The 23,481-nt window shown below is 33.7% G+C and overlaps 1 protein-coding gene across 14 annotated transcripts in view; it reads right to left on the bottom strand.

The window, feature by feature from the left end:
- Positions 1-23,481, bottom strand: part of LOC128988189 (neurobeachin) — a 632,264-nt gene that overhangs the window by 389,020 nt on the left and 219,763 nt on the right. The window contains exon 1 of one of the 14 annotated variants that reach the window (XM_054409445.1): positions 2,563-2,835. The exons of the other annotated variants lie outside the window; for them this stretch is intronic. Within the exon in view, the coding sequence (XP_054265420.1) occupies positions 2,563-2,595 (33 nt within the window). The 5' untranslated portion in view covers positions 2,596-2,835. Of the gene's footprint in view, positions 1-2,562; positions 2,836-23,481 lie in introns of those variants that run through there. 14 annotated transcript variants of the gene reach the window in all.

The raw sequence follows: 23,481 nt of genomic DNA, 5'->3' as shown, positions 1-23,481 counted from the left end.
TACTATTTAATTAAATAAATTTTGTTTTTATAGTAAAATATTTAATTTTTCATCCTTAGTTTTAGGGTTACTACTAAACGCTCTTCAGCAAAATTGTTTTGTTTGTAGGTTACACACGTTTCTTACAATACAATGACCAATTTAAATAGGCTATTAAGTTTCGGTAGTTTCGGGCTCCATTCAACGCAATATAGAAAGAAGCTTTATCATTTCTAGCTATCGGAAAAGAGGTACCTATATAATATCATGAACACAATTTTTCACTGGCTGTAACTTTACAACAGTTTTAGACGTTATAATTTTACATGTTAATTCCCCATCCGTCAATTCCATAACAACGAATGACTTGCTACTTTGTTAACCGAGTCAGTATAGGCTACTGGCGGCGTATTTCCTGCTTCCACTGTGACCACCAAAAAAATATCTGACTGAGATTAACCACGCACCGAAAATCTGAATCGACGTGCACTCTGGACGTACTGTAAGCTTAAAGTTCAAGACAGCAATCACACAGAAAACAAAAAAGTAAAAAGAGGGAAAGTACAAAAAGCAATGAATGATATGGATTGGAAATATGAAAAGAATGCTAGAGGAAAGGATTATGAGTTGGAACGATGCAACGGAAGGAGACCAAGAGGGAAGACAATTAAAGAGTAATGTGTAGAAAGATAAAGAGAGTGTAAGGTAAAGAGGGATGTGAAGTAGAATGGCGATAGGCTACCTGATAGTGGAGGATAAGAAAATGTGGATAGATAAGAGAAGATGTAGAGGCATAATCAAAGCCTACACAAGAGGATAACTGGAAGGTGGCATGTATCTGTTTAGTGTAAGTAAGCCTCATTTCAGAAGCCATTTACTTGAATTCAAAGTCAAAATATGCTTACTATTGCATGATCAACTGTATTTATTATAACACCATAAAAGGCTAAGTATTTCAATGTAAATAAATCAAATGATGTGAACCCAAATAACAGGCTACAGCAATTAATTTATTAGAATAACCTCAGCAATACCGCCTCTTGAGCGGAACTTCCTTGCAATCACGGTCAAATCATGAATATTCCCTGCGATGACAAGGACATCATTACCTTCACCCACGATCTTGGCGAAATTATTACGTTAATGTTACAAGAAATTGTTTTTGTATATTGTGGCCCGATCTTGCTTGCGGCTTTAGGCTAGTGGTATTTACTAGTGGATTTAGGCTACCTAGTGGTAAATCCTGCACTGAGAGTTAATGGTGGATAGCCTACCAAGTAGTTAACTTAGTCGACAAATAAGTTTAGTACCAACAGATCCGTGTATGGAGAAGCATGGATTTAGTCGTCAAGGTATTGTAGTTTGTCTAGCTCTGTTTTAATCTAGCTTATTCAACAGAATGTGATAGGCTTGTGACTTGCATAAGATCTATCCAACCAATTAGGTTATACAAAATATTAAAATCACAAAATCTAATTAATCCTAACATGTTTCAGTTAGCCTATGTGAGTTGGCAATCGATAACTTATTAAGCTTACCGGTACGTGAATAGGTAATGTATCAAATAACAACAATGTAAATTACTGGGTACTGAACGTTATAAAGAAAAACTTGATTTACACTTCACAAAATAAAACTTAAGACCATCTGCTATTTGGGTACAGTTGCCTTAGGAAGACTAGCTTCATCAGCAGCCAAATAATGATAATTATAAATAATGATCTGCAACATTGTTCCAAGCTTTACAAGTTTAAGATCAAAGGACAGAGACAGAAGTATCGGAAGTGCACAAAATCGTTCCCCAAACACCATAAGATTAGTGGTTAGAGTACTGGGAGTCAATATTTGACCATGGTAGGAAGGAAATACGGGATCCTCAATAAATTTTTGCAAGGGTCATCTAGAGGAATTTAAGTTAGCTAGGCCTACCTAATTTTTTTCAAGGCTGCACTTTAGTATCTGTCCTACATTCATTCGAATGTCGATCAATATATCGATTAGGCCTATTTCATTTGATGTATCAAGTTTGGTTAATAATCGATACATCGAATAATCTATACATCGATATTTTTAATTTGAATGAATGTAGGACAGATACTAAAGTGCAGCCTATTCCAAGAGACAAAAAGGTTAGGCCTACTTAAGAGAGATTAGCATTCATAATTTAACTTATCTGACGAGTTCTATTTTTCTGTATCAATCCATAAGTAGCCTAGGCCTAAAAAATGTAGCCTATAACCTATCATGCTCTTATGGACGAATAAAAAAAAGACTAGAACTTTGATATCCGGCTCGTGTTGTCTAACAAATAAGTAGCCTATCGATGCGATTGACAACCAAACTTAAAACTTAGCCTAACAAAAAATCTAAACTTTTTATAGTTCAGCCTTACATAGTAAATATTTTACATGTCAACATATTTTTTTAAATAAATTGCTAACTGCATAGAGTAAGTTTTATCTGAGCCAGATCTGTTAAAAGGTTTAAGTTTTTGAATTTTGCTGTTTAACTGGGGCCTAACCTCAAAGAAATTAAATTATTTTGGAATGTACTCTTAGAATATATCCTACAGCGGGTTATTACCATATCCAGTTGAGAATTAGCGGTCAAATCCATTTTTATTGCACTACAATTTGCAACAAGGCCTATTTTACAACCCGGTATCAGCCACTAATCCTATTCGCATAAATCACACATAACCTAGCAGGAAAATTATCATTTTAACCCTACATGGTGAAAGTAAAGTAAGAAATTGGTAGCAAAGATAGTTATCACACTAACAACACACACAAACTCGAATGTAAATGAGAAATATACTAGAAATATTTATGTAAATACAACAATCAAAATAACCGAAAACACTTCTGTCAAAACAAATTTGACAGCCATTGCATCACTAGCGCTGTCGTGGAAGCTAGCCGCATCGATCTTATAATGTTGCGAGTAAACAAAATTCTTCGTGCAGTAAAAGGGCAGTAAATTTTAGCACTATACATATTGAAATGAAATGAAATGAAATGATTTATTGCCGTTACAACTATGTACAAAGTTCATGACAATCGTCAAAATAAAAACAAAACAATCAAGATGGCTCTGGCAACTAAAATATCTAAAACTCTAAACCAAAGTACTCTTCATGTTTATACAGGCAAGCCATGTTCAAAAAATGTAGTATTAACAAGAATCAAGAATCAATATTTTATTCCAGTAAACACATGAATGCATAAGGCGACGTCAAAAAGTGGATTACATGATGCAAATACACAATTCAGAGATAAATACAGTACAAAAACAATTCAGGCAATAACAAAAAAATCAAATAAGTTACAAAGGTAATCTAAAATCATACTTTTATTAATACGTATAGATTCAGAGTTATGAATTTAATTGAAAATAAAATGCTATCCCTTTTTAACATAGTTTATGGATGTTAATGTTTTTGATGTTTTTATTTCACTATTGTATGCAATCTCAAAGGGATTTTGAAACCGCGCGGTAAGTCAGTAAGTGCTCGATGGTTATTTCTATCATACAAATTCCACACTGACTACGACGATTAAGGGCAAATTACCTCTTTTTAAATCAAGATAAACCCCAATCCATTGTTTTCAGTCTCCGAAATATTGAGCATGAGAGGTGACAAGTGTAAAGCATTTAGGCGGTTACCTAGACTGTAAGCTGAGCTGGATTTGGATAGCTGGATTGGAACAGTCATGTTGACTATGTTTGTAGCCGACTGGCAAGGGTTGTGCTTGTGCACTTACTTCGTAAGTTAAGGTGATTTGTACCAAAAAGAGTGGTTAAGGACTGCGTATGTGGCCTTTTCCCAGAGTATCATCACATATCCGGACTGAGACTTTGGGGTGCCACACCTGGAGTCGAGGGGTCCTACTTCTCCAAAAAAAAGGCTATAAGAATAGTCGCAGGGGCTAAGCGCCTGGATCACTGTGAGCCTATCTTTAAAGCTGGGTTTTCCTAGGCACGGAAGCGGAGAGCGGAAAAGAAATTAACATGGTGTTCCGCTCCGCTTCTAGGAAAACATAGTAACATTAAATTACCTAAGACAAGTGAAGTCCGCTCTCCGCGTTCCTCTCTCCGCTCTCCGCTTCCGCGCCTAGGAAAACCCAGCTCTAGGCTGAATCTCTCAAGACAGTTCATAATCTTTATATCTTTCAGACCCTCATCAAAACTAAGCAGAAGGTGGGCGCTCTCGAGCTCAGGAGCGAAATCCACTTGTAGGCCCTACAATACGAGACGTAAACAGGATGTAAATGTACCCTTTGTTAGGCTTGAGAAATTGCAAAGAAACTGTAATATGACATTGTAAGCCTTAATCTATTCAATATGTTCTCTTGTACAGCCTGGAACCTTCCAAGTAAACAGTTCAAAAGGGGAGTGAAAAGGCTCCTCCTGGCCAGCCCAATTGAAAGTATTTATGATTTTTTTAAACTACAAAAAAGAATATGTAAGTAATTTTTGACGGATGGTTGGCCTAGTGTGCTGTTTGCTTTTTCACTCTTTACATGGCGAGTTTCAGGTACTTTTTCATTTGTCACCTGACACATTATGTATTTCATTTTCTGTTTCTTATGATGTTGAAGGTATTTTAGCCAGCTCGCCTGTTGGAGCCGTAACCGATATTGGTTGTGACAGAGAGCTGCGTCTGGTTTTTTAGATAGGAAAACTTGTAGAAGATCTCTTTATTGAAGCATTCAATTGTAACAACACCTTTAAGCATATAAAGACCATTAATTACTGTATTTTTTTGTGGAATGAATATTCATATAACTAAAATTAAAATTGTTACTAATAAACCATGGATTTTATAATAATATAATCTCTCATAGTTAAATTGACTGATATTTTCATGTTTTTAGCTTAAATACTCCTATAAATTGTCCCAATTAAAATATTTAAACGATTCTACAATTAACTAAAGCAGGGGTGCCCACAGGGGGGGGCTATGACGCAGACTGCGTCATTGAAATTCTTGGGGGGGGTCCAAAAAGGAGTTGAGGGGGGGGGGGGTAAAGTTGGTAAAAACCGTGTAACATGACAAAAATAAAAAAATACGACACAAAAAAGAATTTCAATTAATGACTGTAAATTTACAAAAGTTATTATTACACAATTGAATATTATATAAATTATCTAATTATCTGATCCACAGAACACCGTTTTTAAACAACCATAATAGTTTTGAAGAAAGAAAGCGTTGTCGACAACTAGATTACAGTTGTTCATTGTTGTATAGTGGAATGGGTTTGTATAGTGTGACTTGAAATAGTGGAATAAAACTCTCACGTAGCGTAACTGACAGAAACTTTTTAAAACAGACATTTTTGCGCTATGGGAACAACGATATAAGAACTACATAACTGTGTCGTTTATATGCTACCGTTGTGTGGGAATGGCATGGAGAGAGGAAGTCCCACGAGAAATATGCACCGGAAGTATATGTTTGCTATCAATCCCTACCTTTTTACGCATTTTTACATTAGTTCTCTGCTGATTCTCGGTTACGCACGGTAGTAGGCCTACATCACTGATTCTTTTATAATTTTAAAAGTTACATTAATTTCTTAGTTTTTACGTGCGGTAAAGACTTTATTGACTTTGTTAAATTGTGTAACCGGTACTATTACTCAATTTCCATCTATAATTACGTACCACAGAGTCGTGAGTAATGTAGGTACATCATGGTGATCTAGAGTGCTAACTCGTGGTTTATTTTTCTCTGTAAAAATGCCCAAAAAACAAAAGCTTTTTAAGTATAAATGTTTAGAGTTGTTGTGCAATGCTACCGTTAGGCATGACAAATGGAATGAACACTGCAAAAAGAAACATCCTTATAAGGTCAAAAACCAGTTGGAAGTAAAACACAAAGTTATCGAGTTTAAATTCAGCGACGAAGCGAGATGGAACCCTATTGTTGAGAACCAAAGGTGAGTTGTTTTTGTTACCTAGACTTATTATATATGTTTTACGACTATATAGAATTCTTCGTCTACTCAATGCCACACTAAAAATTAGTGTGACCTTGGTCTACTGCACCAAAACAGCAGTTTTAAATTAATGCACGTTTTTAGCTCCTCGCACAGACAATCTACCATTGTAATCTATTGTCTATGCTCCTAGCGAGTAAAAATCAGCTGTTGTCAACTCAGTTGTAAATTTCAATTGTTAAAAATGCAAATTGTATTGTCTAAGTTAATTGTTGTTATTTTATTGTTGCCTTATTATTGTAAACAGTTCGACATATCGATAATATAGTCTAAGTCTAATAATACTAATGACTAATAGTAATGTATACTAGACAAAACGATTGAATCATAAAATTTACGAAAGCTGCTTGTTTTCACTAGCCAAATTAAATTAAAAATAAGTTAGAAGTGGTTTTGAGAGGCTAGTATCTTTAAATGACAACTATTTATTTTGGTTTTGTAACGTAGTTTAATAAAATAAAATAATAATGGTACAGGTACAATATGACAAAAATATGGTTCAAAAAATATTTTCAAAAAGATATTTATGAAAAGAAATAAGAAATATATTTTCCGACCTTGGCTTCCCGGCCTCGATCGTTCTACTTGAACTCGGGTCGAAGATGGTAACTTTTACTTTTAGGCCCTAGAAATTAAATGTACGATTTAAATATTTATTGTTTATCGTAGGGTTTTGACACTAAAACCTGGTGCAAATTTTCTCCCCTAAAATATTACAATTAACTTTTAGTATTAGTATTAAAAAATCGGAATGCCGATGGAGGCCAGGTAGGTTCACTAACACAAGCACGGACCGCACACACACACACACACGCACACAAGCGCAGGGAATTATGGACTAGTCGTATTCCTGCCCGTCAAAATATTCTATTCAGTGTACCGGTACTTAACGACTTAACTTATCAAATTAAAAATTACATATTTTTATTTGTAGTTTTATTTTGATGTCATTATTATTTTTGAACTCTTTATATTATAACAAGAAAAATTATCCCAAACAACGTTTAGTTAACTGTATATATACACCATTCGTGTAATAATAATAAACACCGATTAACATGGGACAAACACACGATTGCTTGTATTATGAAAACTAACAATGCAGTATTAAGTATTTTCGCAAATAATGATTATTTATTTCATATCCGCTTTTAAGTGGAGTGTTCGGTGAGGCGTGACTAATGGGATTTAAAGGCCGGACCACCTCGCTATTCATCCTCCGAGCAACTGTCCCTGTCCCTTGTACAAGAAGGTTTGGGGTTACGTGCGTGCGACGGGACTTGGCATTCATAGATATTCATTATTTGCTAACACCTTTTTAATAATATAAGTATTATTGTTGTGGTCCACGCACCGCATGGCCTCGATTGTTGATGCACTGATTAGACAGCAGGCCTAATTTTCACGTACAAGGTAAAATTATTGCGGTGGCTTTAAAGTTTTCGGTAACTGGTAACTTGAAACTTTGGATGGAATATAAAATTTTGGTCAACAATCTAAAAATATGAACGACAAAAATCAAGGAAAAACTGTTGTGATGTTCACAACTACTGGTATAAAATCACATCGTCGCCTTACTATTTTTAAAATTTAAAATTAAAACATACATAACATATTGATATTTTGCTATTATTAGAGCTTAAATTTAGTTTTGTTTTTCAGAAATACTGATCTATCATCGAAAGAAGTGTCTTCAGATTCGTCAACTCTTCTACCACCGGCTTGTAACAGTGGATTTCTGAAATCTCCAGCGTCCTGCCCTGGGTCAGCCACAGCTGTAGCTGAAGAAGCGGATGGCCTTCAACATGATCCTCCATGTCAACAGACTGGAGCTATCAGTGAGGACAACATTGCATCAACGAGCAAAAAGGGTGAGACACAGTTAAGCTTTAATCATGATGACCATACAACTATGCCACAAACATCAGAGATACAAAAAGAAGTATTGTTAACGGTAACAGAAAAAGACGAAGATGGTGTTTTGCATGACGAAGCTCTGTCATCGTTAGAAGATTATAAGGATCCGTCTTTTTATGGTAACAAAAAAATTTTACCTGAAGACATTGAGCTGGCTCTCAAATTGGAAAAACAAAAAATTGATCCTACTTTTAAATTCCCTAGTCAAAATAACAGAAAGTTTTCACTAAATTGGCGTTTCTATGAACTTCCTGATGGGGTGAAAAAAGAACGAGAATGGCTTGTTTATAGTAAGTTAAATGACTCTGCATACTGCTTACATTGCATGCTTTTTGCCCTACCAAACCAACACTCTGTTTGGTCAGCAGGGGCTGGATATCGAGGTTGGTGCTTAGGTAATGCAATACGTGATATTGAGAAGCATGAAAAATCAGACATGCATTTAGGGTGCCAGGCAGCGAGACTACATTGGCTCTATGGAAAGCATGTAGGCAATGCAGCATGTAAACACCACAACGAAAATGTTCAGCACCAAAGAGATGTACTGTCAGTCGTTATTGACTGTGTTAGGTATTTGGCAACAGAAATGATCGCTTTTAGGAAAAACAATGTGATAGACGGAAAACTTTTGAATCTGTTTAAACTGTTGGCCAAACATAATCCCGATGCTAGGATGTACTACGAAAAAATTGAAAAAGCTAGGCAAAATAAGAAAAAGCTTGGCTCCAATTTTTTGAGTTATAGAAACATTTTTGATTTGGTCAAGGTCATGAACAACCTTGTTGTCGAGAAAGTCGTTTCCAAGGTCAGTGAAAGTAATAAGTTTTCAGTAATAATGGACTCAACACAGGATGTGAGCAAACGTGAGGTTACCACGTTAATAATCAGGTATGTGGAACACGATGGTAAATTGACAAGGCCTGTTGAGAGGTTAATAAAAGTATTTACAGTAGCAGATACTAGTGGGAACAACTTGAAAGTTATATTAATGGAAACATTAAAGGAGCTTGGTCTAGATCCCAAACTTATCGTTGGACAAAGCATGGATGGAGCTGCAAATATGCGAGGCTCTGTTGCTGGCTTGAAAACCCTTATCCAAAAGGAAACAAACACAGCATTTTACGTGTGGTGCACATCACACAGGTTTGCGTTGGTTATCGAGCAATCGATCAGCATCTGCCCTCAGATGAAGGAGTTGTTTTCTATTCTAGAAGAACTATACCGATTGTTTTCTTCTGGTCACAAAAGAAATGATGTACTGGTGAACAGTATGTCCAAAAGAGAGAAAAGTTCAGAAAAGAAAATGAGACTGAGGAGGGTACAAACAACCAGGTGGCAGAACAAGGCAGAAGCTGTGAAAGTTGTTTTGGCATGCTATGAGGAGGTAAGATCATCTCTGCTTGAGCTACAAAATTCTAAAATCTTTGACTCTGAGACTACCATACTTTCAAAGGGAATTTTAACAAAGCTCAACAACAGTGAAACGGTGATTGCTCTTCATGTTGCTCAAGCGGCGTTTAACGTGATGCACCCAGTTACTATTTGCCTGCAAGGTATTGTTTTGGACTATGGAGGCGTCCAAGCCATAATTCAAAGCACCAAAACCAAGATTGCCAAATTGAGAAATGATGAAGAATGGGACAAAGTTGTCAAAAACGCAGAAGAGTTCTCAAAAAAATATGACATTCCTGAAGCAGTACAAAAGAGACAAAGAAAAAGGAAACGGTTTGCTGACGAGCTAGGGCTAGACGAGCCCATTGTTGATACTCATAAGAAGCTAAAAGTTGAGCTATATTTCAAGCTGATAGATGCGTTACATTTTCAATTGGAAGATCGATTTTCAGACCACTCCCTAGCTATGGTAAGTGAGATGACTCATTTCACTCATGCTGGTTTAGTCAAAGATGTTAAAGGCAGTGTTTTACCGGAAAATGTAAAAGCTCTATGCGAGTTCTACGGCTGGGATAGCAGCATTGTAAGCGAAGAGCTCAACTCTTTTAGTCACTTGTATGCTGTTGCTCATCCTAGTGTCCCTGTTGACGACTTGATTCCTCCAAAAACAAGAAAAACATCCATAGACTCAGGAAAAAGCAAACTTATATCAGAAGAAGGGGAAGAATTTAATACAGAGCCGTCTGAAAGTGAAAGTGTAGATTTTTCAGAGCAAGTGGAGATTTTATGGGTGACTAAAGGATTTTTGAAACCCTACCGATGCCTGATTAACTTTTCTAGCTTCTACGCTTTGAAAGTTGTTTATGCAACTTTACTCTCCTTAGCTATAACCAGTTGTTCAGCGGAGAGAGCAATGAGTCGAGTCAAAATTATAAAAAACAGGCTCAGATCAGCTATGGGGGACTCATGGCTGTCTAACCTAATGGTTCTATCTGCTGAAAAAAATGTACTAGAATCCATTTCCAACCAAGAAATAATTGACAGGTTTTCTCTTACATCATCCCAAAGACAAAAACTGCTATGCAGGGTTTAAAGATGAACTAACTAAAGATGGTCACAGCCTACAAATTTTAAATATTTGACTTCAATCTGTTATAATGCCCGTTTTCTAGCCCCTAAGCTGATCCTATGATTAAATAAAAATATTACCTATCAAACCGTTTGTATTGTATGTATTTATTTGTAAAATATTGTATGCATTTGTTTATTTGTATATTGTGTATTGTTGTTTGAACTGTTTTTTTTATATATATATTAAAACATACTACTGTAATAAGTTAGAACTGCTGCCTATGAAAACTTAGCAAATACTAAGCACTACCAAATAATGAAAATCCAGTAATTTTTCATAACTTCGTTTTTTTCTTGATTTTGAGAGTAGGCCCTTTGGATTGTGTGTCGTAAATAACTGTACATGTAATGGTAGCCTTTATATACTTCATCTTCGCCATAAATTCTCCTACGATACTTTATAGTAAATAATGTATTGCTTCACTAATGTCTAGTAAATGACATATAATTGATTTAGTATTTCGAATTTTTGTGTCGTACAAATGAATTTATTATCTAGTTGTTTTCACTTCCTTTGAAAGAACATTTGAAGAATTATTTAATCTTAATGTATGCTAATTGTAATTATTGGTAGTTGAGTTGGTACTCAAATATTATATACAACAAATATAAACTTATAGGTAATTGATTGTTATTGAAACATTATGTGAACTAAAATAGGTTTACTTACGTTGTCGATCCTATTGTAGTATCATGCGACTAGTTTCAAAACCTTTCATTTTCAACCCCTTGTCGTCTCACATAAAATTATTTGACACAGTGTCGTCATAAAATACACACACGAAGAACACGGATTCAATGATTTAACATAAAATAATGCACGGCCGGCCATAACTCGCACGTCGGGCACGACTCAACTACCCGAAGTCTGTGTGGTTGTGGTGACATTGACCTTGGAGGGGGTGAAACATCTGATTATAACGTGCCTTTGTTAATATCCCCAATCCTGTAAAATACTATATTACGGCAAACATTTAATATTTATTTATATGGAAATCTAAATTTGTACCATAATTTAGTATTTGGCAGGATTGAGGACATTGATAACAAAGGCGCTCATAATCAGCTGTTTCAGTTTCACCGTGTCACCCTCCAAGGTCAATGTCACCAGACAAACGTTGGGTAGTCGTCGTGGCGTGTGCTATGCCCAATCGCAAATTAATTGATGGTTATTCAATTTATGCGTGCTCTTCGACCTTCGTGTATCCTAAATGTAAAATGTTTTTGTATTGAGTTCAAGTTTTTGTATTGTGTTCAAGTAATTGTATTTGTGTAGTAACGCCCGACAAGGGCCTGAAAGTAAACAACTTTAGAAAATATTCGGCCGAGACTACAATAGGATTGACGTAAACCTAACCCAATTTATTCGTCATACATAAATTCTGGAGGCAATGCTTTATAAAAATTATGTAATAATATTTTTCTGTTTTAAAACCAATTACTGTAACGTAACGTTCACAATTAACTCTTTTGAAATTGTTATTTGAGCAGAATTATTTGATTGATATTTCTTTTGTACTATAACAAAACAATGTTAACTGTGAAATTATACTCTAGAAATATAATATAAATATACATTTTACATATTATAGACTGTGTTTGAATTTTCAATACCTATATAATAGTTTAAGAATAATACGAAAAGCTTATTTTTTCGCATTTGAAGTGCCTCATTTATAGGGGGGGGGCATATGCCAATTTGGGGGGGGGGGTCATATGCGAATTTGGGGGGGGGGGTGCGTCATGAGGACTGGGGGGGATGGGCACCCCTGACTAAAGAATATTAAAACACTAAGTAATCACATGTTGTTATTTTATAAAAATGTCTCCTAAAATTGCCACAATCGCATCTCTATGGTGTACAGAAGCTAAAACCTCGCAACTCAGTCTGGTGTCGAGGTGAAAAGCGAAGTTGACCAAACAAAAGCAAAGCTGAATAGAATGAACCGACAACTTCACTGAGTGGATTAATAAAGTTGAATTGGATCAGTTAAAATCTGACAAGTTGAGTGAGTTAGAGGCTATTCATACCTCGTGAACTGAGGGTGTTCAATCTCTACTCTCAACTTTTGAATTAGCTTTTCATTGACGAATTAGATTGAAAGTAACCAGAAGTACTAAATACTGAGTTACTGACATTACTGAACACAGTGGTTCAGTGTTAGTGACTTGGTAGCAATCAGTATCATTACTTTATTAGTACTTAGAGACAACAAAATCTATGTAGTTAAGGCTGAAAATAAATCCAGAGTAGGCGTGGAATGGAGTGAGTGATCTGTAAAGTGTTTTTATTGTCAAAATCATATGTTTCTTTAGCTAGGAATATCACCATGTATTCCAGCGATAAAGGAGAGCTGAGACCATTCAAATAAAACTGACTTTTCTCAGGATAATGCGGAAACCTTGATTGTCAGGAGGGCACTATAACCACTTAGATAGCCAGATATAGTCAATATGATAGACAATTCATTACAACCAAGTGGTATGTATCAATATTATAAATAAAATATCATTGATCATGGAGGTTGTTTTTTATAAAATACAGCCAAAATTATAAGTATAGAGAGACACTGTTTAGAGACAAAATATGATCAGTGATATGTGTTCTAACACTGTTGTCTCATTGTGTTTTGGTTTACAGTTAACATGAATTTATTGTAAACAAGAGACTCGACATTGTGTTTTTGCAAGCTCTAAGATTATGTTTACATATTATCATAGATAAAACATACTCCCCAGAAGCATGGATCCATGGCTGAGTGTATTATGTGTACAGAATACATTTAAACTACCTAATTCAATCTTTTTATGCCAAAAAAGGTGTGTAATTAAGTTTCCATGATGGATTCCAATAAATCAACTACAGGTTGTACGAAAGTAAAGACTAATGATACAATACTTACTCTTTCTATAAAATGTGAATCAATTAATCTTAAACATCGGTTGTTTTTAGAGAGATCCAGGTTGAATAACACTAAACTATGTAAGAGAGAGAATGCAACAATGCAGATCAGCTGATCGGTAATGAAGTAACGGAATCAAGGCTGCCAACTCATGAACTTGTTTAGTCTCTAAATAGTGACTCAATAAACTTGTAGTTTGAGTTGTGTGTAAAAAAAAAACACCTTTTATGCCCAATCTTTGGATGCATAGCCCAATGACAGTGGTAAGTGGTATCAAAAAAGTAGTGCTGTGGTAGTACATGGGCTGATAATCCGACATTGCTTGTTTTTGACTGGCTACATCACTAAAATCAACACTGGTTTGACCATACGACTCCCATAAGGCACAGTACGTATTGTCTTTTTGTTTGAAGTTAATTTTTGGTTATGGCGAGCGTATGGTATTTAAGAGATTACTGCAGTCATTTTTCATTTTAATTGGTAAAAACAAACCTACTACTCACCCTACTACCTATACTACCATCTACCCTGACTGTAAACTTATACTATCAGCCGGGCTAAAATTTCTCATCTGAAGACGGGATTAGGATCCAGATCCTGAAGTGTTAATCACGGTAGAGAATGACTACCATCACTTAGATAACTTACTGTCTTATGGATCACTTCACAGACTAGAGTAAGTCTATACAATAATTGACAGTTCCACTTTTAAAATAAATAAAAAAATCTTATACACAATTGTTCAAAGTTTAAGTAAACCATTTTTGAAAATTTGAGTAAATATTTAAACATGTTACATGTTTTGATCCCATACACTAAGTAGCCCAGGTAAGTATATATCACGCTTAGAATATGTCTCGGAGACAAATATAAATCACCTCTACAATACGTCACTGAGGCAAGTTGATCGACAACAAACTTGTAGTCAACGAGGGAAATTCTCTTTCAAACTTGGATTTTGCACCTGGTAGCAATTACTTTATTTCACAGTGTCATCATTTCCAAATCCTAGATTTAGCTTAGTAGTGAATGTTCTTTTACTTATTTTGAGTGTAAAAAGCTCTGAAATAATCCTGAATAACCTATTAGTATTTAATCTTATATTTGGAAGAACTTTTTCGACTAAACGACACCACAAACTCTTGCGTTGTGTCGTGTAGCATCGAAAATCCAAACACACAAAGATCGTTTCTCTCAAAATTAAAAAGTTGTATTTAATTGATTTATCCGTCTAAAAAAAACATATTGGTTTAGGTTCGCAAAGCAAAAACCTTAATTTTCCAGTAGGAATAAGTAAATATCTAAGCTTTAGCTAGAGGGACTGTTTTTAATAACTTGTGTTTTTGGATAAAAATAAGGCTTAGACTTATTTAATGGTGCCTCAAGCTGAGATTATATTGCAATTTCATCTCTCTGGATGAAATTAAATTCCTGTTTGAATTTTGAAGGATTAGATTTGGAAATAGAATAGCTACACACAAACTTTTATCTAATACAGTAGTTTTTTCTTTTATAAATTGTTGCACAGTCTTCATAAAGTATTAACTGACATGGTCTCAAATTAAATAAAAATGATCCTAATACAGTACTAGAACAAATCAAATATTAACATTTTTAATATCTTACTGTGAGTGAAAGTTATTTTGTATCATATTCTATAGAACCAAAATATTTTTTTCTCAATACTTTTCACAGTTTACAATATTTAAAGCTCGATCATATCAGATGTGTCAGCTGTTAAAGTATTAAAGGACGAGCGGACGAGGGTTTAGTGGATTAACAGCTGATCGGTGCATTGCCCGTGTTGTCAAATGAACCATTCACTATTAATAAACAGGATCGCTTGTGGATACGCGACCACTCAACCCACGTTTAATGGGATTTACCGACATCGATCGTTTATATTTTACAACCAGATAAACGGTAAGCCCGTTTACTTGTGAATAACCTATATTTCAAAATTTTAGTTTAGATGAAACCTGTGAGTATGTAGTAATTTTATCTGATATAATTCAGTGAATGTATTGTAATTTTTAATGGATTTGTTAAGGGGAGAGTCCAGATTCTGTAGCTACTTAGTCACCTTGTTAATACAGAGTAAAATTGATTAGTCCAATTAAAAATGGCAACTGTGTCCAGCTACGTTGGACTGGGATTTTCTCCATCAGATCATCCCTCCAGTCCTTCTCCTTCGGGTGTCTATAACAACCCCTCCCCTCGTTGATGAGGAGGGCGTCCGGAGAAATTTAACTAGCTTTTAGGAATTTCCAGACAGTAAATCAAAATTGGCGGTTTAAATGCTATTGTTAAATGGTCCTGGCTAAAGAAACAATTGGACTTTTTCAGAGACCAAGCTGCACAGAACACACTCCATCCTACACTCATTGTGCACTCATTGTGCACTCATTGCCAGCTCAAAATACTCACCTAGGAGTGTGTAGCAGTTATAATAATAGTGATATTGATATTAGAGACCAATATATCAACGATGGAGTTAATATTTGATATTTATTCACATAACTTCGCTACTCTGCACTGCAGTGGTTGTAACTGTAGGTTTACAGGCATCATATTCTTATTTATTGTATGCATTGCAGACGCTAATTGGGGCTTATTTTGTGAACTGTTTGATCTTGATCGTAATGAATAAAATAAACTTGTTTTTCCTTGTCTTTCGGCCAACGGTTTTGTTCTATAAACCAACTCAGACTAGCTTTTCCTGCACAATTTTGCAACTCTCTAATGGCTCAAACTCATTTTCTACCCCTTCTTCTCAAGAATCAAGAAATCAGATACTAAATTTTACCAAAAAAAGATTGCAAACCAGGGTAATAATTGATAGAGCTCTGAATAAACTACAAGAACGACAATTTAAGCTGCTAAAGTATTGATTGTTATGGAAGTTTGCAATAGTTACTACTATAATTTTGCGACTTGCAAGTGAATTACATCCAAAACATTACGTAAAAGCTTCTGTTCAATGTAGCTTATCCCTACACAATGCAATGAAATGAATACACACTAAAGGCATGCTAGAATTAGTAGAACAGCTTATAGGATTTTCTACTACAAGCATGTTATTTAATTAAGCATGCAACTGCGTTGTGGCAACAAAATATTCTCTTTCTCCTCAGACCATATTTTAACAATATTTTGAAGCAAAGTCCCATTCCACGCAAAGATATTTCAAGTATTATGCTAAAGCTTTGAAACTTCTACAACATGTAGTTTTTGGTACAAATCTCTGAATCTATGTTTCCATAGTGATTTTGCTTTGTATTGCATCTTATTTGGAAAGTTCAAAACATATACACAAATTTTGCATACACAATTTTGTTAAAGGGACTCTTTAAGACCTGTATGCTTGCTGGTTTTTGTAAGAAACTACAAAGTATTTAAGGAAGAAGTATTTCAAATTAGTAAATATCCCTGCACGAAACCGTTGATCAGCTGACGACCATCGTCCAATCATCGAAGTACAATTTTGATAATTATTTTTTTTTGTAAAAATTGGAGAGAAGGGTGAGTAGGAGCTTTGAAATAGTCAGTGGTAGGAGGGATGTGTATAATTTAAAAGGGAAGTCTTTATATTAAATGTTTCTGAGCATTCATTTCATAAAAGAGTTTCTTAAAGTATCACATGATCAGATGGACGGGTTTAAAATTAACGAACAGAGAAATATGTGTTTTATTTCCTCCAAATTATGGATTAAAGGTCCTAGATATTTTTTTCAATCTATTTTAATTAATTGGACTGCGGGTTGCAACATTATTTGTCTGTGTTAACTATTTCAAACAGAGTTACAAGAGAAAAAAATAATCTTCTTTTTCTAACAAGTACCATATAAAAATAGTTTTATTTAGTCGGATCCATAACAACACAGTTAAAACATGGAACAAACCACAAGCCTTGTATAGTTTGTAACAACAAACTTTACCTTGCTTGTTCCGTAAACCGAACATGCACTGCAGTTGTGAACAAGTTGCTGTTAGTGTAAACTACTCTAGCGTTCAATTGAACAACATGAACACAATTGTCTCGATCCAAGAACCACTTAACAAACTATATCTTTATTAACGATAGGTCGTGGTCGAGTGGGTTTGTGGACTTTGGGCAAAAGATTAAAAAATTGTGATCTTGGATTAGAGGGCTCAAAAGTTTTATAGGTTCTTCACTTAGTTTTATAGTTTCATTTGGTCCATATTTTTGCAAAAATGTATAAATGTCTTCATTGAAATGTTCAATGCCCAATTGCCTAGATAAATTCAAACCTAAATCAAACTGGGAACCTGATCCCATTCCTCCTAACCATCCAGTAGAATAATTCATTAATACTTTAATCTCCAACATTGCTGATCCTAAATTTGAATCCTCACTAAAATCCAAGGATAATCTTACAAGAAATGAAAGAAGAGCTATACGTTAATTGAAAGAAAATTCTTCTTAAGCAGATAAAGGCAACAAGGCCTACAGTAATCTTTAATCGCGAAGTTTATATAAGAGAAGCAGAAAGGTTCAACTGAATTCTACAAAAATATCCCAAATGACCATATCTTAACTTTCAATGAAGATATTTGTAAATTTAAAAAAAATATGGACCAAATGAAGACCTACATCAAGAAACTATATAAAACTGTTGAACCCTCTTGATTGAAGAAAACCAATTTTATATCTCTATTAAGGTTTTCTTTACAAAAAATAACACATCGTTACATCTAATATTTTTTTAAAGAACAGACTTTAACTTAAATGTATAAAACGTTTGTAGTTGATTCAACTATTGCAAAATTCAATTTAGCAAAACAAAGACCAAGAAAATGTTTACTCTGATTTATAAATCGTCTCAACATTTCCACGCTGTTTGGAGCTCGTTCAAGAAAACCAACGATGCACAATGCCTTCTATTCCACGTTGTATTTTATTTATTTTGTCTTAACATAAAAAGAGAAATTGTTATCACAAGTTATTTTATTTTTATTAAAATTAATAGTTTTCTAGGTATACAATCGGGTTTTTACAAAATAAAATTCTTATTTGTACAAATGCAAACCCCAGGATAAAAGGTTGCACCATAAATAGGCCTACAATAATACAATTATCCTAACTAATGAGTAAGGGAAAGTAACAAAATTTTTGTTTTTGTAGCAATCAATAATAATTTCCCCTGTATATTATTTTTAAACGGAATGATACAATCTGGACGATATTTTTATAAGCTAATTCCAAGACATTAGATGGACAAGAGAAATAAAGCAGCTAAAGTATTTAAGCCTGATATCCTTTAGGAGGATGAGCAATTATTTACAAGGACAAAGCTCAGTCAGTAATCCCTTTATTTCTCTATAAGACTGATTGCGTCGTCCGCTCCACTAAGTCAACCTTTTTGTCCTCTTCAGAATTGTTTATTGGTGATGTTTTTTTTTTTTATTTCAGGCTTTCTCACTTTCCTTTAGTTCTTACTCTATGTAAGGCCTATTTGTTAGTTTCAATCCATAGTGTACTAAGAAGAAATAAGAAAATTCCGTGTACAGCATCTGAAAAATTTCAAAAACCACCCTAATTATTTAAGTTGGAGTTTCGTTAAAGTATTTAATTTTTTTTTAATTCTTCTGTTAGGTTGGTCAATGAGTGGTGTGGAGTCGTCAAAAAGCTGAACAGATTCAAATAGATTGTAAAAATGAATTACTACTGTTTATAAACATATTCTCCATCACATGAAACATTTTATGGACTAGCTAGTCTGTAATTTAATCAGCGGTGTTTGTTGCTGTTTTTTAAATCTCACAAAGATCTATTGTTTATAAAACAAAAACTAATTTTGTTTTAACAGTTTTGTAACTAAATAGGTACCAATTACTTTGCCCCTCGTGCATTTAATTAACAGATTTTATATACCGGTAGTTAAACTTACACAAAGAGAAGTTCGTTAGTGTTAATTTTGTTTTAATTCAGTTCTTTGAAATTGTAGAAAACAATCATGTTTTTTGTAAGCAATATTTCAAACTACAAACCAAGTATTTTTTATTTTTATTTATTTTAACCGGGAGTCACTGTTAAACCCAATGATCTGAGGGCCGTATTACGGGGACAGAGTTTATTGGAGATGAAGTGGACGGACTTTTATTGGTTGCTAACCTTCATTTATTTTATTGTTACTTCTCTGGGAGTCTGTGATTGTTCTAACAGAAATAAAAACTGTCATACATTGATAAACCCGTTAAGTAATTTCTGTTAGACATCAGTTTCAGCATCACAATTAACATACTGTAGCCTACTTTAATTTATTCATTGACAAAATAAATAAAGCGCTGATCTCCAAATAAATAAGTGCCGTCAATCATGGATTTCTTTTGAACACACCAACTTTTTAACCAGGTAACTGAAGGACAATTTATTTTAACCATAGCACCTTTTGTTGTCACATTCAGAAAATAAAGTTTAGACAGCAGCACATTGTGAGAGGCTCTTTAAACTAACTATGTTCTTTTTTAATATTAAATTTGATGCAACTGGTCAACATACAAAAGATATCTGCATAACTCTGCATAAAAGATATCCAAAAATGAATTGTCTAACAGATCAAATTAAAAATAATCTCTACAAAAGCAATTGGAATACAGAAGTTCAGTTTTTCATCTTCAAAACGGAAGATTTGGTGTGTTGGTAAATATGATTTAAATAATAAAGATTTGATAAATGCTGTAGTGAGAATAGTCAAGTAATGTGATTTTTATTTTAAGTTTATTTCACATACAAAATAATTAACCAAACAAAACAATAATTTGTTTAAATCGAAGAATGACAAAAATACAACTCCTGACCAATAATAATGTATTATTGATACAACTCAAATTATTTTAGTTAATATATATAGGTTTTGAACACAAACATTAATTAGACTAAATAAATGTGCAAACAGAACTCCATGTTTTGTTTCAAAGTCGTCACACATCGAGAGACTTAATTAGCTTGAAATCATATTTGAACTGAAAACAAATTATGAAGCATAATACACTGTTTGGGGACTACATTAATTAATCTAAACTGAGCTCCGCTACGTACACCATATTAAATATTTATTTGATCCAGTGTTTTGACATTGTTTTTAAATTTTGGTGGGTAGTTTCGTTGGAGAGGATTTGTAAAAAATAGAATTGAAAAAAAGTTTATTTAAATTGCACTTTAGTCTTTATGGATTAGTCTATGCTTAGTGATGCCTTTTGAATAAGAGTTAGATTTAGTTTTCTTAAGAGTCAATGTTCCTAGATACGTATTTTTAAAATTTTATTTTTAATTTAACTTTTTTAACTTGATCTCATAAATTATAATACCCTACTATCGACATAAAAACAAAATAAATTCACTCACTCATAAGGGATGCAATGCAAAACTTGTTACGATTCTGTATGAGTCTGTTACGATTTCAGTTTTGCAGTTTCAGCATTGCATCCCTTATGAGTGAGTGAATTTATTTTCTTAAATTAGAATAAAATTTAAAAATATGTATCTAGAAACATTGACTCTTAAGAAATCTAAATCTAACTTTCATTCAAAAGGCATCACTTCATTAATAATTCATTAACAATTTCATTAATAAATGAAGGGGTATAGATTTATAAACGGACCAATAGTTTGTATACTACTACTGTAATATATAAGGAAAACTATTCCCAGTTAATGCTTCCTTAGTTCACACATTAACACAAATAAAAGATTTCCTAACACATTAACTGGCTTCAACTTCTGATATAAGAATAAATATTCTTACAAGAAAATAAGAATACTTTTGACAGCAGTAAACTTAAGCAGAACTGAACATCCAGTCGAATAGCAGTGTCCAAAGTCAATGACATTACTTAGACATTTGAAAGTAAAAAGAAAAACTAAATCACACACACAAACATAATCCGGAAGGTCGAGATATACTAGAAATACATTCGAAGAGTTTTCTCATGTAAAGTTGGTTCAAGCTGAACTCACCGAGGTAGAAACGCGATCTTTCTAACAAACCTTCCTACGATGCTGACTTGGAGTTTAGTTTTCTCAGGGAAATCTTCATCTTTTGTTGTGGAAAGAGGTTAATCATCATGAAGTAAGTTTTGGAAGTATTATGTTCAGTTAGTTTTGTAATACTAGGCTATGTACATTGATTTTACTACAGTGAAATGAGCTGTTATAGTAATTACTTGTTATTCACTTTCATAATAAGCAACTGAGTTTTCAAGTGTATATTTAGTATATAGTGTATACTTAAGTTCTAAAGATGCCTAACACAATTCTGCGAAAATGCATAGTGTTCGTATTCTCTTAATTTAATTTGTGGAGGAAAACGATTATATTGTAGAATGGAACTGATATTGTTAATAGAAATGATATTGTTGAGAGAAATGATATCGTTGAAGAGGCGAGTCTATAACTCAATATCACAGATCAGCGGGCCTATATTGCTGCCATTTATTGATCAATGCTAGTTGAAAGGAGTTCATAAGAGAAGAAAAAGACACCTCACACGAGGTTTCTGACAACAAATAAATATTTTCCCAACAGTTTTTACTACAAGTAATATTTAAAAGATACTTAACTAATGTAAATAATTTACCCAAACCGTTCATATTTATCTATGTAAAAATACCACGACTGAAAAAGTAAGATTATTTATTTGGTATAAAAACTATGAAACATATTATGTGAAACGTTCCCTGAAAACCCGATTTGGCTATATGCTTAAGATTAATAGAATTAATTGTATATATTGCACATTGTTTAAAAAGAATATAACTTTGTTACAAGAAAATTGAATTATTTATGCCTATTTCTGTTACGTTTTTACCTAATTTTATGAGCAAAAACTCTTAAGTTATTTCAAAACAGATTTTGGGCATAAACACACTAAACAAAACTTAACAAAACGCCCAAGTTCCAAGCTTGAGTGCAAAGAATTTGATAGCTTTGATTGTAGAAAAGTGGATTAGTCATTTTCTAATAATCCTCTGAAATATTTAATTCATTTTCTCATATTGTGACTATTACATTGTGTTACAATTTTATTAAGCCCAAAGGAAAATTCTGCTCAGTTTCACTCGATTGGAAAAACTCGCAGTGAAAACAAACGTGTTTGTGCAGCGACATTCAACGACTGAGAAAACATTTGTGTTTTGTTTCCCTTGAATAAGAAAACTAAAAGAAAACACACCTTTGAAACATTTCTGACAAACGATTATATTACTGTATTGCGAGTAATCAAAATGATTTACCGTTTGCTTAAGTTGAATGAATTATACTTTATTCCATCACAAATATATGTTAAAGAATTGATAGCCTATAAATAAATTGTGTACTTATGTTACATGAAAATTTAACAGGACTCACTTGTTCTTGATCATTGGGATTTTAATAAACTATAAACTATGCTGGCTAAACAAACAAACGAACTTAGTAACGTAGTTATATGGGGCGTCTCACTATTACAATTAATTTTCTTTGTAAAATACTTATATTCCACTTATAACTCTTAAGTTAATATGTGTGAGTAGCGTTCCTATCTTATACTATTGACACAAAACTAACTATTGGATAGTAATCTAGGCAAGCATGTTTCTTTAAAACCTTTATTTTTCTCAGCTCGTGTGCATCGCAAGGAAAATCTACGCATACTGCTGGAAAGATATTTGCCTGTAGATGTGCAGAATACCTTTATAAATGAAAATAGGCTAGAAGATAAGCACAAAAAAGAATTACAAATTTAAAAAAAAATTAACATGAGTCTTTTGGATTGCCATGCTGGTAACGAAAATAAACAAAAAATCAAAACAAATGGAAGAAATTCCAATCATATGTTTTATTTAGAATGTGGGGCGGAAATAGAGAATTATGTACATGGGACGACCTCTAGTAGGAATAAACATCTGTTTGAATATTTTTCAACTAATTATTTGGGAGATTTTGCGTGACAAGTTCCCTCAAGTGTTAATGATACTGAATTAATTTAATATCACTCAACGGACTTTTATTTCATTTCCAAGCCTGCGAATTATCACCACCGATATTTGACAGAATCACAACCATGTATAGAGTTATTGGATGTCATAAACTCCACCGAGGCGTTGTCATAAAGTTTGGTCTATCAGCCTCACATCCATGAACAAATCACTTT

This window comes from Macrosteles quadrilineatus, unplaced genomic scaffold, assembly GCF_028750875.1.
Source record: "Macrosteles quadrilineatus isolate MER2022 unplaced genomic scaffold, UCM_ALF_1.0 Scaffold_2__2_contigs__length_208266976, whole genome shotgun sequence".
Lineage (NCBI taxonomy): Eukaryota > Metazoa > Arthropoda > Insecta > Hemiptera > Cicadellidae > Macrosteles > Macrosteles quadrilineatus.
Note: the sequence above shows the minus strand (reverse complement) of the source record. Positions and strands in the feature narration are given on the sequence as shown.